This window comes from Pseudopodoces humilis, chromosome 1 (assembly GCF_049639895.1).
Source record: "Pseudopodoces humilis isolate 2021_Gansu_Grassland_sample_001 chromosome 1, ASM4963989v1, whole genome shotgun sequence".
NCBI lineage: Eukaryota > Metazoa > Chordata > Aves > Passeriformes > Paridae > Pseudopodoces > Pseudopodoces humilis.
The window spans coordinates 74385402-74400026 of record NC_142200.1 but is presented as its reverse complement, the minus strand read 5'-3'; the positions used below and the strand labels follow the sequence as shown (position 1 = coordinate 74400026).

At 35.6% G+C, this 14625-nt stretch overlaps 1 protein-coding gene across 4 annotated transcripts in view; it reads right to left on the bottom strand.

Moving 5' to 3' along the window:
- The window catches only part of TRIO (trio Rho guanine nucleotide exchange factor), a 244543-nt gene that overhangs the window by 135944 nt on the left and 93974 nt on the right, over window positions 1-14625 (bottom strand). For all 4 annotated transcript variants that reach the window (XM_014261572.2, XM_005533046.3, XM_014261576.2 and 1 more), the window contains 2 exons: window positions 10877-11107; window positions 3564-3686 (listed from right to left, as the gene is read on the bottom strand). In XM_014261572.2, the coding sequence (XP_014117047.1) occupies window positions 3564-3686; window positions 10877-11107 (354 nt within the window). The remainder of the gene's footprint in view (window positions 1-3563; window positions 3687-10876; window positions 11108-14625) is intronic.

Below are 14625 nucleotides of genomic sequence, written 5' to 3'. Positions count from 1 at the left end.
CCCCATGTTTCTGTTAAATATTTTCTAAATATTCTTCACAAAGAACAAGCACCATATATTTAGAAAGCATATGAAGTGACACATCACAGAAAACCCAGAAATTAAATTTCAGACACTAGTGCAGAAATGACTAATACTGACAATAAAAACAGAAACAGAACTGAATGGAGGTATGGATTGCACTTCAAATCTGTAGTTTATTGTGGTCTGTAAAGGGAAGAGAGACTCTGCTGGAGACCAGCAGAGGTATACAAATAATTAATGGTATAGAAAATAAGATAGATTTCTCATTAAGTACAGTGGACACTATCATATTTAAGCATCAGACAATACACTTAAAATGAAAAGGCAAAGTACTTTTAATCTAAGGAGCAATTAAATTGCATAACTCATTGCTACAGGGTCTGGCATATATTCCAAGATCATAAGGGGGTTCAAAAAGTTGCCTAATTAAAGAAAGAAAAATCCATCAGTGACTATTAAATACTGGTTCAGGTGCATCCTTCAGTTCCAACATCGAACAGGCTCAGATAACTGGGAGGGTGAAGGTAACTTTTTAAGCATACAGTCCCTTTTCCTTATGCATCTGGTGACAGCTGCAAGATAGTGTAAGACATGGACCTTTAATTTGGTGTATTGAAACCATTTCATGAGTAAAGTTCAGAACCAATCCAAATTCATAACCCATTTTTATAATCTTAAAGGAGACAGGAACAGGTGTTGGTAGGGAAATGAAAGGTGTATTCAGACAAGGTTTGCAATAATCTTTCCTGTGCATCTCTTGCATCAAGAAGACTTCCGTGTGGAAAAAAACCCCATTAATTAATTGTCGCCATACACCTTTTGTGAGCACAGACTACTGTCAAAAAGCAGACACAGATCACATTTGAAACACAAAAAGCTGACTTAGAATTTCAGACAAAAATGCATGGAAAAGTTCAACTCCAATATTGACCTGTATCCAGTGCTTGTAAGCTGAAATTTCATGCCCGTAAGTAAATCAATTATGTCAAAATTTGGACACTTGACGCTTTAACTAAATGGTCTCATGGACACAAAGATGAACATGGAGAGAAGGTCAAAAAAGAAAGAAAAAGATGGGTAAGTAGAAATTGAACTGGACAGGCTTTACATGAAAAGAGCAACACAATTTTACAATAAACTGTGTAATGTGTAACATGAATTTGTAATCAGAATTTAGGGAGGATTATTAGCTGAGTTTTGACTATCTAGCTTTTGTAATGGTAATAAAAAATTGTTAAATAAAGAGAAACAAACCTTCATTTCACATGAATTTAAAAGTGACTAATTTGTGAGACCACAGCCACACTGACTGGAATGTCTATTCTATTTGACACACAGCTTATTTTAACATCTCTCTGAATACTGTTGAGGAAATGACGCCTCATTTCATGTTAAAAAAAGAATGTGGGAAGAAACAGAAAGGAAGAAAAAGGAAAAAATAATTTTCACTCCCTTCAAAATCAGGAGTTAGCCTTTAACCAGGAACATGTCAACATTCCTGTTGGCTCCCTGGGTTTGCCAGAACGCTGCCATGCCAGTAACACTTCATTTAACATTGCTTTCTCTCAGCTTCTGACTGGAACTGACTGAAAACCCCTAATAATGCCTAGAGTCCTATTAAAAACAAACAAAACCAAAATCACAACAAAAAGAGCAACAACAACAACAACAAATTCCCAAAATCAAAACCACAACAAAGACCTGGACCAACCAGAAATGTAGGCAGCCAAGAGTTCCTTTGCTTTAACATAGTAACAGATCACTGTTTTATATTTGAACATAATCTTCCTTCTAACAGCAACAACAGGAATGCCTTTTGGGCTGCTTATACTCAGTTTTACAGTAAAATAAGGAGTAAGAGGAACAACTAAGAGGGTGTGCCTCTCTTGGCAGTAACTCACTACACATTCAAAGTTAGAAATGAAAAAAACCAAGAACGTATTAGATCATTTTGTCCATCCTTCTGTCAGTGGAAGATAGTCCCCTGTAGTATATTTAAGTTCTTTGACCAACCCAAGTTTTTGGTACCTCCAAAAATAGAACTTCCACCCATTCCCTGATGAGATAATTTCAAACTCCAGTAACATTCAGTTTAAGGAAGTTTTTAGTAAGCATTTACTTTACAATTTTCTGCTTAAAAGTATTATGCAAATTAACAAGATGGATTTTTAAACATCCCAGTAACATTTCTATGCACTTCATCCCCTTTTGGCTACTCAAATATTTTCTTCTTCTTTGCCCAAAAAATACACTATTAAGTATGAGATCATTCAGGTTTTGTTAAGTATCTTACAGAAATAGACTCCTGCTTGTCTGACCCAGAAAAATAAGTATTTCCACATGGAAAATATTACATTTTACTGAAAATTAAGTAATAGACATGCATATAGAAAATCCAGCATGCATATATACAAAAGTAACAACACCTATTATTTTTGAAAATTGTACAGGAAATCAATATTGAGGAAATTTTCTGATGCTATTTCAAGTCCTCAGCCACTGAAGTGCTCTAAGACTGTATTTACAATAACATTTTATCAAGTGCTTAATCTTCCACTAAACAAGCAAACTCTAGACAACACTTCTGACGCATCCCCTGTAGCAGGTGTCACTGCTGAGCTCCTGCATATAATGTCACAATCATCTAATAATGTCTTCTGTTTGATTGAAGCACCCTTATATCAACTTCACCTTTGGAGATTTTCTTGATTGGAGATGCTTTCTCTTACCAATTATGAATGGACAGACAGTGCAGGTTACTAATGGGGAGGATTCTAGCCTTCAGCTTCCTTCACAGGGTTTTTCTTCACCTCACATCGCCTTTTAGAGGCTAACAGCTGCACTAGCTCCTTGTTAACTTCCCTGATTCCTTTGTACTCTATTTGTTTAGATTTTTTTCACAGAAAAATGTGTTCTGAAGTTGTATCATCACTTAAGACTAAACTAAGGGTGATTCAGAAGAGGAGGGCATATACAAACTCAATTGTATTTAAAGAAAAAAATTCAAGCCAGGTTTGCCAGTTTGCTGGCTCACCTGGTTTCTTAGGAGCCCCCCTTCCTCTGCATGAGACTGCAGTAAGAATCTCGGAGCTCCCCAAGCTTAAAGTCAGAAAGCAGGACTTTCAATTCATCTCCATCCTCTCTTACAGACTGCATGAAAGTTTAAATCCTACAGTCCCATGGAACTAATCTACCTTGAAAGGAGAGCTTTCATTCTTCTGTAAAGCAGTATCTGAAAGCACGCTTTTGAAGTAATAATAATAATAATAATAATAATAATAATAATAATATTGCCAGAGCAGTTCTGTTGGACTTCAAGGTTCACATCATCTAGGACTGTCAAAGTTTGTCTTTTTCTCCTCAAAACTGGAGCATAAAGGAGAAAGGAAACAAAAACTTTCAACAGAAACAAAATAGTTCCTTCCAGGAACAGAATGTTTTGTAGTGGAGCTCCATATGCACAGCCCTTAAGTACAAAATCAGAAATTTTTCATTTATTTCCATGACACGTGTACAGTCCTTCATATGATTGCTTTTACCTGCGCAACCTCCTCAAAGTCTTCATGGCGTTTCTGCAAAGCTCTGGCCCGATGCAGGGATTTTCCCACTCCAGTGTGTTTGCTAAGAAAAGCTTCTCCATGGTTTTCAATCCAATCCAACACCTGTGGTACAGAAGAGAGACACACAGAAACCCTGAGTGGCTGTATTGAATGTTACAACAAAAAGACAATTATTCAAGCAATTGAGAAGCTGTAAAGGCGCTGCTTAAAAAGAGCTGAGCTGCTGGATTAAAACACAGTGTTGCCATTGAAGGACATTAATTACATCTCATTTAACTTTTCTCAAGGCAGTAATTAGCTCAAACTAGCAAATAGTATGATTCAAGATTATAACTGTATTTTGAAGTCTACCAAGGACAACCCCATTTCTCCACATTCATCAATTTGACAGTAATCTGATCCAAGTAGCAAGACCCCTTGTGAGGGTCTCTCTAATCTGTTTACGCCTTCAGCTGACATTTTTCTGCAAGGTAACACTAATGAAGCTTGCATATTGCTGGTGAGTAACACAGTGAAGTTCTAATTTAGATGAGAACTCACTTTGCCTTCTACATAAAGTAAGATTCAGTAGTAACTAACTTCAATTAACACAAGAAAAATTAGTTGAAATCATTATGAGATAAATGTTTGTATTCAGAGAGCATGAAGGAATATCCTCCAGTTCTCGAAAAGCATCTGTCCCTTCAAAACATCAGACATAATTGTTTATTGTAAATTTTATAGCTGAAAAGGTGGTGAACAAAAGACATTTTAGAGACCTTAATGCTTCTACCACAATGACTGGGCTGACAGCTTTATAAATAGTAAAAACTTTACATGTAATTAATTCCTGTCAGTTAACACAAAAGATTCCTGCACACATACCAAATTTCTTATGAGTGAATGAACAAAAACATCCAACCTCTCTTTAAACTAATACTTCCTAGCCATAACTTAATCCATTCGTTAATTATGCATATGGTGAATAAATTCAATTTTTTTAAGATACTCAAAAGGTTCAAGAATGACATTCAGAATTAAAAACAACAGCACATAAGCAATTTTCTTAAGTCAGCTAACCATATCTATACAGCACTTATGTAGTGGTGCAGAATACCTTACCTAACATTCACCTTCAGCGTTCTTTTTTCTTTAAAACATGAATATTTTAGTTGGTTTTGAAAATAACTTTCAAAAGCCTGCACTGTGCCTCTTCTTCTCTACTAGTGTCCTTTACTCTGAGCCCTAAAGTTGGGTGAGGTTTTCTTCCCAGTTTTCTTGTACTGAAAGTATAACTGAGTATAACTAAAGAGAAAGACGCTTTTTTTCTTCCACACAGATTTGAGAACCATTCCTGCACACCACTCTTGACCATACTCAATACACATGTAATCCCACACACTATTCCCATGAAACTCATCCATGCTTTCTTCAGCAGAAGAATGAAAACATGGTTTTCTCATTTATCTTGACCATGCAAATATTTTTCCATTTGCAACCTCTCTTCCTACTGGATATCTTCAAAACAACAAACAATTCCCTAATGCCACAAAATACAGACACTTTAAATCACTGACACATCATTAAATCTCCATATTTACGCAATATTTGTTTTCCTAGTAAGTATTGCCCAAAGATGTTGTGTTTTAGGTCAATGCGAGTTTTCATTTTTTTCTTTCAAGGTAAAGTATTGATCAGAGAAAGGAGAGTGAGTAGCTAAACATGACATCAGTTATTATTACCAATATTTTTGACTAGTTTCAGGAGACTGCTTTTCCCATTATGAAAAGAGCTGAAAAGAGCTGAAAAGAGATGTGTTTGGATGAAATAATTAGACAGGACTCTGGAGACTACTAACAGTTACAAGCTAACAAATGAAATCAACAGCAAAATCAGTCCCAGAAAGCATGGGATGAAAAGCAGAAAGCTGCCCAGGGAGAATGATTTTTGCTCCAAACAATGCTGAATAACTTCTCAAGGGAAGAAATTGTCATAGAAATCCAGTACACAGATCATGACATAAAACACTCAACTAGAGAAACATTCCTGCCTCTCAGTGAAATCAATGTGAATACAAGTCTCATTAGTGTTCAGCCTTCATACCTTGATTCCTAACAAAACTGAGGAAGCACTCTTAGGAATTTTACAGCGTGTAGAGGCAGAGTTAAGTTAGGCTCTTCCCATCAGTAAGTGATTTGCATACCACTTCAGTCAAAGGACAGCACCATTAGTTGGCACTAATATTAGCCTTTTAGCAACTTACACATTCTCTGCCTCTTCCTGGGAAAAGTAAGAGTTACAGAAATCATCATACTGAGTCACTAAGGACTCTTCTAACAATACTGAAAGCAAATGGAATTCAGTCTGGTACTCAAGTAATACATAGGAGTCCAAGAGGCTCAACACCTTCCATTGAAACGGTGAGTAGTATCATCCTCCACTGCAGTGAGTTTCTGTAATGATGCAAATAAGTTCTACTGCAGTCTCAGCAAAACCATCCTTATGCCCAACACAGGATCTAGAAAAATGCTTACTTTTCTTGCTCCCAAAAGAGTATCTGTGGAAAGTTAGATTCCTTTTAACAAAATCATTGCTCATGGCTATAAAATATGTGGCATATGCTGCGCATAGAAGTAAATCTGACCTTTTGCAGATTCAACATGCTCATTTTCACCAATCTTTCACACATTATTATCCATTCCACACCCCCCACCCCTTTACCTACTTTGCGTACATTCAGTTTTCTGATCTCCACTTACGTGCTGGTGACACAGCATTCAGAAGGGGAAGATGGAAATACCTGCATTTCTGATTTTTAGATAGTTAAAATGTGGAAAAACTCTCTTGAAAAAATAACCATTTTACACTGGAACCGCCTTCAAAAGTCACATGGGAATCACACAGTGAAATCATGTTGATGCTAGCAAGTAGCAAGCATTCATGGCCCGCCCTACATTAGTCAAGGTTGAAACCAGTGACTGTAACCTGTCTTAAGGCAAGCAGATCAAGCAAGAAGCAGCAAATTTATTCAAAATGGACAGAGAAAACACCCACTATGATCAAATAAATGTATTTTTGGGGAAAAAAAACCCAAGCCAAACCAAACCAAAACACCCCTCCCCCAAACAACAATGACAACAACAACAAAAACAACTAATCCTCCTCCCACCCCTCAAAAACACCCTCAAAGTACCTCCTGCCAGCATGTTTTACTAATTTCTGGTTTGCAAGCTATCAGGAGAGTTTTTCAGGCACTAAAACTCTGATCATACGAGTGTCAGCAGTATTACTCTACCAGAAACATTATCTTTATGCCCAATTTTGATTTTTCCTGGCCTAGAAGAGAAGAAGTCCGCGGTGCTGTTCCAAGTCTGCTTTATTGCTTCATTTCAGAATCAGTCAGCTCCTTTCCTTAAGTGAAAGGCTATTACCTACTTAGTAAGCTTATTAACACTTAAACATAAAATCATACTTTTACTAGCATGGTTTATATTAGAAGGGCTACATAGACAATTGAGTGCCAGTGAACACTTTTAAAAAAAAAAAAAATTAAAATAAAAACCCTTTTTTAAAATGTTAATAAACTAACCAGGAACTAGATCTCCCAGCATGTTTCTGCTGCCTAAAGTCAAACTCAGAATTTCATTCAGTTTAGGACTGTCATACATTTTCGTATTTCAAATTTCAGATTTTCTGTAATTCACTTCTTTTCTATTATTTTCATTATTTCATGTACTACTTTCCTTACTACTTGCTTCAAAAGATCAGCAGATAATTCTTGGTGTACTCAGATATCACCACAATGTTTTTGTTGATTTGGAAAGCTCCACTAGAAACAGCTTCAAGAACATGAAAGACAGAAGAAAAAACCCAATAAGCTTTCTAAGGTGGAAGTAACACAAAGTGAGGCACCAGCTCAACACTGACAATTCCCTCCTCCAACTCAGTTCTCACTTAACACTTCCATGAACTGAGTTATTTCATTAATCCAGCAGAGGGAGGAGGAGGAAATCACAGATTCATGCTAAAGGACAGTTACAAATTCACTTATAATGCACTTGGGTTGCTCACTACTATGTGCAAACTAACTATAAACAGTGGAAGAGAGCCACACTTAGCTTATTCTGAAATAAAAAAAAAAAAACAAAACAACAAAACAAACCACCACATTTAACTTTATCGACAATAATTGAAAGATGTTTTCAGGTTATATTCTCAATCAATCTTAATTGAATTTTTTAACATTTGAACAAAGAGAGAATGTGCAAACAAAAACTAAAGTATTGTAGAAAGGAAGTTGCTTTGGAGCTCTACATAAACCACTCCAGAACTGTCTCAGATAGAAGTTTAACTAATACCACAAACCAGAGTCATTTCATGCACTGAATGCTATTAATGATTATTCAAATGAAAATCTAATATTTCTCAGATAAATTAGGATGATCTAATAAAGCTGTCTTGCTTTTGTTTTGCAAGAAAAAAGAATCTTTTTATTTGAGAACACTTTCTTCCCCAGATAAATTTTCAAAGCTGAAGGAGCTACAATCTCCAAGACATCTGGTGTGGCTATTAGATTAATCTGTCTGGAATACATGTTGAATGGTCATTGTCCTACAGATTGACCTGCACTGAAATCCTATTATGTAAAGTTTTATTGTGAAAGGTAACAGTGACCAAAATTCACAGTGTGATTTATAATGCATTGCCAAAAATACCCATTATCTGTAAAGTTAAAGCAACATAAGGAGCTATACTTCCACATGAAACATTTCAGTAATTAACAGTCATTACAGAGATAAATCAAAGGACAACTCCATCTCTGACAGTGGCAATTACTGGATACTAAGGGAAGGGCTTAGGAAGATAGCAAGCAAGGGCTGCACCTCTCTACAGATCAAGCTTGAAATTTCATGATTAAAGATGATAAAGTCGATAAAGATGTGCATTAGCACAAAAGGCTACACCTTGAAACTGCTCAAGAGAATTTCTTGCTACCTTACTTCAATGTATGTCTTGCAAAGCATATAAAGAAACTACAGGCATAAACAGGATGAAAGAAATTTCTCCAACCTGTAGATAAGGCATGTACTGAATAATAAGTCAATATGGATCAACATTCTCGAGGTAACTGGCTCATACTGAAAACTTCTGGTGCACTCACAATCCACTTTCATGATTTGGATTGCACATTCCTGATACGGGAAGCTATAAAAATACGTAAAGCTGTCCACTTTGTTGTTTTCAAATCTGTGAGTACTTATCTTAAATGCAGCAGCTCCAAAGGCTGATGAGTCCAATATAGAGAAGGAAAATCCAGCATCTTGCTTTAGAACCTGGTGGTGACTGCACAATGTCTTGAGTCTAATGATGGGTTATTTGCCAACTTCAAAGAACAAATCAGTCTGAGAGCTACCTCCTCTATACTGAAAACTATGATTTAGGACAGAGCAGAAAATGAAAATTTCCTACAAGCATTTTATGACTCCCAAGATATTAAAGGCAAAGAGTAGGAGCAGTACAGTAACTCTCTGCAGCATTTAATGAACACCTTCCCCCAGGAAATAAACTGCCTAAAGCCTGGCCTACCAGCCTGAAACTTGAATTATGCACCTGGCAAATTACCTCAGGAGACCCCTTGGACTAGATTGCCTAAGTAGGTCCTACTTGAACTGAACTCAAACAAGAGGAGAAAGTTCCAACATCCAATCCATACTTGTTGGCACCAGACTACTGAGAGGATCTACATTTTCCCCTGGGAATCAAACTACTGTGTTTATTTCAGTTTCTGAAGATTCCTTACAAAGCCTTTTCAATTTAAGAGGTGATTCATTTGTTGGCTGTGCCTCATCACAGAATCAGAGCACATTCTGAGTTGGCCCTTTACTGACTACTCATGCAAGTACCAGCACTGGACCCTCTTTACTAGCCACTAGTTTTTTGCTGTAATCTTCATGGAGGCCCTAAAGGATTTTTAAAATGGCATAATGAATGGAGTCTTTGGTTCTCTGTGCCCTGCTGACCATTCATAACATTCCCTCTGCTTTTACTTTTTTGTCAGCTAATATTTTTCACGCCTTTCCACATCCTTTGTCACATCTCAGCACTGACAATCTGGATAACAGCCTGTCTTTCAATGTATGCTTCTTTTCAGATAAAAAATTAAGTACTAAAGTTTTGAAGATTTTACATAATTCACTGCTTAAGTATTTAAATTATTTTCTTTAATTACATGAAGAGATAGTCACTAGATGTAGAAGAAAGTTCAGTTATCAAGATTGCTCAGTCTCCCCACCATCTGCCTAAACTACCTTTTTCAACTACTGTAAATGATGAAAATCAGTTATTTCACTCCCAACTGCTCACAGCCAGTATCTTCTTGAAACAGAAAAGTACAAGAAATTTAGCTTAAACTACAACTAATTCTGAAGAAAAAAGATTAGTTTGACCAGAACTGTGGCTATCTATGTAAAAACCCCATTCAGAAGCTGTGACTTGTGAACACTTTTGCACTGAAATGAGAGAACATGATCAGCAAATACTGGCCATCTTTACTTTTTTATGAAGATGAGCTGTTAAAGAATAAATTACTATTGTCTCTGTTAATTGAAGTTCAAAGCCAACATTTTATGCTTATTAAAAAATCCATCAACCAAAAAATTTTATGTTGTTTTACTTTAAAAAGGCAAAGCTATATCAGAGATACTAATGCCTGTATGTAACTACTAACTTTTATGGATGTTGTCATAATAATAAAAAAATAGCAACTAATAACAACTAATTCAAGAACAGTGTTATCAGAAAGTAATCTCATCTGTAATTTTTATAATTCCTTATTATATGACTCTCAAGATTTAAAGAAACACTATTAAGTCAATTAAGTATCATCAGGGATTTAAAACCAAAAATTTTACAGAATAACACTATTAATTTTTTGCATGTTACAACAAGATGTCTTTTTGACACTTCAAGTCCAGAATTTTATCTAGAATGTGAATGTCAGCTTCCAGCACAAACTCAGAATAGCTGTCTATATTAAAAATCTTTTTCATCATATATGACTTAAAGTAAATAAATTAATTTAAAATCAGAAAAAAAAATAAGTAGAACTAACTTTCAAATATAATTGTTATCCATAATAGACAATACCCAAGTTCTGATAGTACACAGAACTTGGTACCATTCAGCCAATCCCATGCAACTGTTCAATTGCTGTTGTACAAAAGAACATGGATTATAGCAGTCAAAACTCACCTGTCAGTGCAATCAGGCTGATAGAATACAAAGGCATTTAGACAAAGTGAAATAAAACCTACCTGTTGAACATCCTGTTGAAATACGCAGAGCTGAAGCCGCTGGTGCAACCGGACCTTCCGATGCTGCCAGATATTTTCCAGTTGGCGCTGGTGATGCAATACTTCATGGATGACATCCAGGACATGATGAACTGCTTTTGAGTAGTTGGCAGATGCGGTGAGGGAATCAGAACTCCCCGGAGTCAAAGGTCTCTGAAGTTTGTCAAGGAGTGACTTCCCATCTTGGCTCACCTGACCACCAGAAAGGATGAAGACTTACATGTCTTGCCAAAAGCTTGTTGGGCTACTACTTTGTACCCCACCCCTTCTCCCAGTTTTAAATGTCTTCAAGAACTCAGGGAGCAATGATGAAGACTCATTTTATTACAGGAATGATTACCTACCTGCAGCTGTTATAGGAAAGAAAAAAAAAATGTATATTCTCTTTCTATTTAAAATAATTTTGACAAGTAGCACTCTTCTAAGTAACAGCCTGTCTTTCCATTTTTTCCATTACTTTAAGAATTACTTTCCTTCAAAGTGTTGGGATATTTTGTTTAGTTTGTGTTTTTTGTTGGTTTTGTTGTGGTTTTTTTTTTTAAAGAACTTGTCAAATGTAACTTTGAATAAATATTCTTCAACTCTTTCCCTAGTCAACAAGACACCTAAAATTAAGCATTTGTCCAGAATTATCCTTCCAAAACAATCTCTCTCTTCATTTGCTGTAAAGGTGAACAGGGAGGTTTACTTTCTGTAGGTTAATTTGACAAATACATTTAAACCAACAGATATAAAATTTAGTACATGATTCAATCTGACATGATTTATAACTTCTAAATTATCAGTGTTACTGGTAAGCCAAGGGAAAACTGCTGTTATGGCAAACTTAATTCTGATTAAATCTCTTAAACCCTTTCCATCTAGCACAGAAAGATACTGTTTTCTAAAATGTGTTTAACTACAGATACTGACAGGAAACCTTTGTCATTTCTAGCTGTTGTCTTCTCTGATTTAAACCACAGCAGAAATATTCAGATTTACCTTGCATGCTATTAAAAAGCAATAATCCTCTCTTATCTGGTCACTATCAACATTTAGTGTTAAAAGCACTTTTCACTGGCATTTACTCTTTTGGCACAAAGCTCAGAGACCTGTTACAATTCAGTATCATTCAGCTACCTGTAAAGAACTTTTCTAACAGCTCATCTTGCTGACAGGAACAAAAATCATCTGTAAGACTCAAGTATAAAAAAAAGCCTGAATTCATCAAATCAACATTATGTCAGAAAGAGCAAATTTGCCAAGACCTTCCCCCAGTGGCTATTTTCAACAACTTTTTACTAAGTCTAGGCACATTTTAAATTTGTTATTCAGTAGTCAAACAGATCTAAATGAAAATTCTTTTCTACTAATTGGGTTACAAGGGAGTTTATTTCTCAGTTCAGTTCAAGCTCTTTAATTTTAGCAATGAGTATCAACACAGAGAATGATACTTCTGAAAGTAGTTCCAGAAAATCAAGTCAGCAGAAAAAATGCATTGTCCATAGCATAGTTACAAAGATACATTTTTTCTTTTCTATATCCAAAAGAATTATCTAGTAAGTCCTTCAAATGTTCCAAGATAATGGACTTCAATTATCCATTCAGAGTCCATGAAATCTAGGTGAAAAATAGTAATTGTGACAGCCCCTTGATCCAATTAGTTTATTAGCTTTATAAACAACTGACTGCGCACAGATTTTCCTTTTGCATTAATACACTAAAATTTTCTTCCTTCCTAGTGCATGACTGCCTTAAGATTTCAGTGAGATGTATAACTTTATTTATATATATAACTTCATTTAAGGCACATCTGTCACATTTTCAGGCATACCAGTTGTCTCATCATGTAAGCTAGTAAGTTGCTTTACTAGTAATATTCAATAATTACCCTCAGTAAAATCAGACTGTCTAGTCTTAAAAGCATTTACTTTCTTAAAATTACTGTCTTCTACTTTGCAACCAAGTCATGTTGTCAAGACATTGCAATCTAAAATGAATGACACTGTTGTGATTCTCACAGTGTTGCTCTCTCTCTTCCCCCACTTTTCATTCATCACAAAATGAAAGGAGCTCCGTACTGTAATAGAAATGAAGTCATACATCTAATAATGATAAGCAATAGTGCTGTAATATCCTGACACAGAAAGACGCCTCCATCAAATTTCAGAAAGGAATGCACGTTTGAAAAATGCAAAATAAAACTTTCTGCCCAGAGGAGGAACACAACTTGTACGTAAGCATACAGTTAGTATTTCTGCACCAATTCTGGTTACTGAAGAAAAAAACTGCTTTTTTACCAGATGGGTAAAAGTAATGACTAGAAATCAGAAGAAAGGCACTTAGTGCTCTTTTTTTCCTTCAAGCAATACCAGTGAACATTTTGCTAAAATATCTGTCTAGCTATCCCAAAGTCAAAAGCTACAGCTTTGAAATTCTAAATAAATTTCTAAGGTATGTCCCAAAGCAATCCTATAATCCACTGGTCTTATTTATTTTCTTTATGCATCACCAGCAAGCAAACATTATTTAACATGCTAATCCATAGTACTTATTTCCACTTACCAGCAGGCTCATCCAGTCACATCCCTGACAAAAAAAAAAAGAACCCCCACAAAATTTACTCAAACCAAACACAACCAAGTAGAAAAAATGCCACTATTTCAACCTCAGGGCTTTATAATCATTATTCCTCCTTGTTGCACTCCAGGCTGCCTCTTCACATAAATCTTATACAAACATGCTATGTCTTTGTCCCTCCCAATGATGAAAGTTTTTAATGAAGACAAGAAACCTTACTACAAAAATATGCTTTCAAGAGTGAGTTAAAAGAGTTAAGTGTTAGTAAAATCGCAAGTATTATCAGGTGTCATACTATGGCATTAGAACAGTTGACATAGCAGGGTGGCACAGAGCAAGAATAGGGATATCAATGTGTATTTTACACAGAAGAACAAGAATTTGTGAACCGTGGCATCTGATTCATGGTCACAAAGTTTATGCAGGCCCTAAGGTGGCAGGTATTCAAAAAACATGGTTTTGATATATGAACAATAGGATGGATCATGAGAACTAATCTTACCCTCCTTTACTGCTAAATGAAATGTGACTAGACTTAGGATTCCACTTCCTATAATAAAGCTGGTTCATCAGAAAGTAGTTTTAATTTTAATGTAATGTAAAAAATCACAATCATTAATTCAAACCCACATGACCTCCTTCTAAAGACAGGTGCTTGTGGGCCAAGCTATCCTGTGTCCACTGATCATTTTTACCATAATTTAACCAAACACAAAAATTTTGAGTACAAAAACAACTGTATTTAATCCAGAACAACATCAGTCCAATTGAACAGTAAAAACAGTTTTACCCAACAATGAGAACAATCCTGACAGAAGAAAGGCAAGTAAAACAGGAAATACAGAAAATACCTGTTAGCTAATAATAGTGAATACCAATTTGATTTCAGGTAAGTAAAGCACAACAGAAAACTCAAAATTAAAAAAAAAAACAAGAAACAAAAAAAGATAGTTAAGTCATCACTTTCTAGACCACCTTCAGAATAAGCATTTTATCTTAAGTTGCAAATACAACTACTAGAAATAGTGACAAACATAATGATTCCAGTGTGTGCTGAGTCCAGGATTAGAGCACCAGCATAGGATGTGCTAATCTTACAAATGCTGACTACATAGGCATCCTAGCTCATTTAAGTATCTTGAGGTTGATGA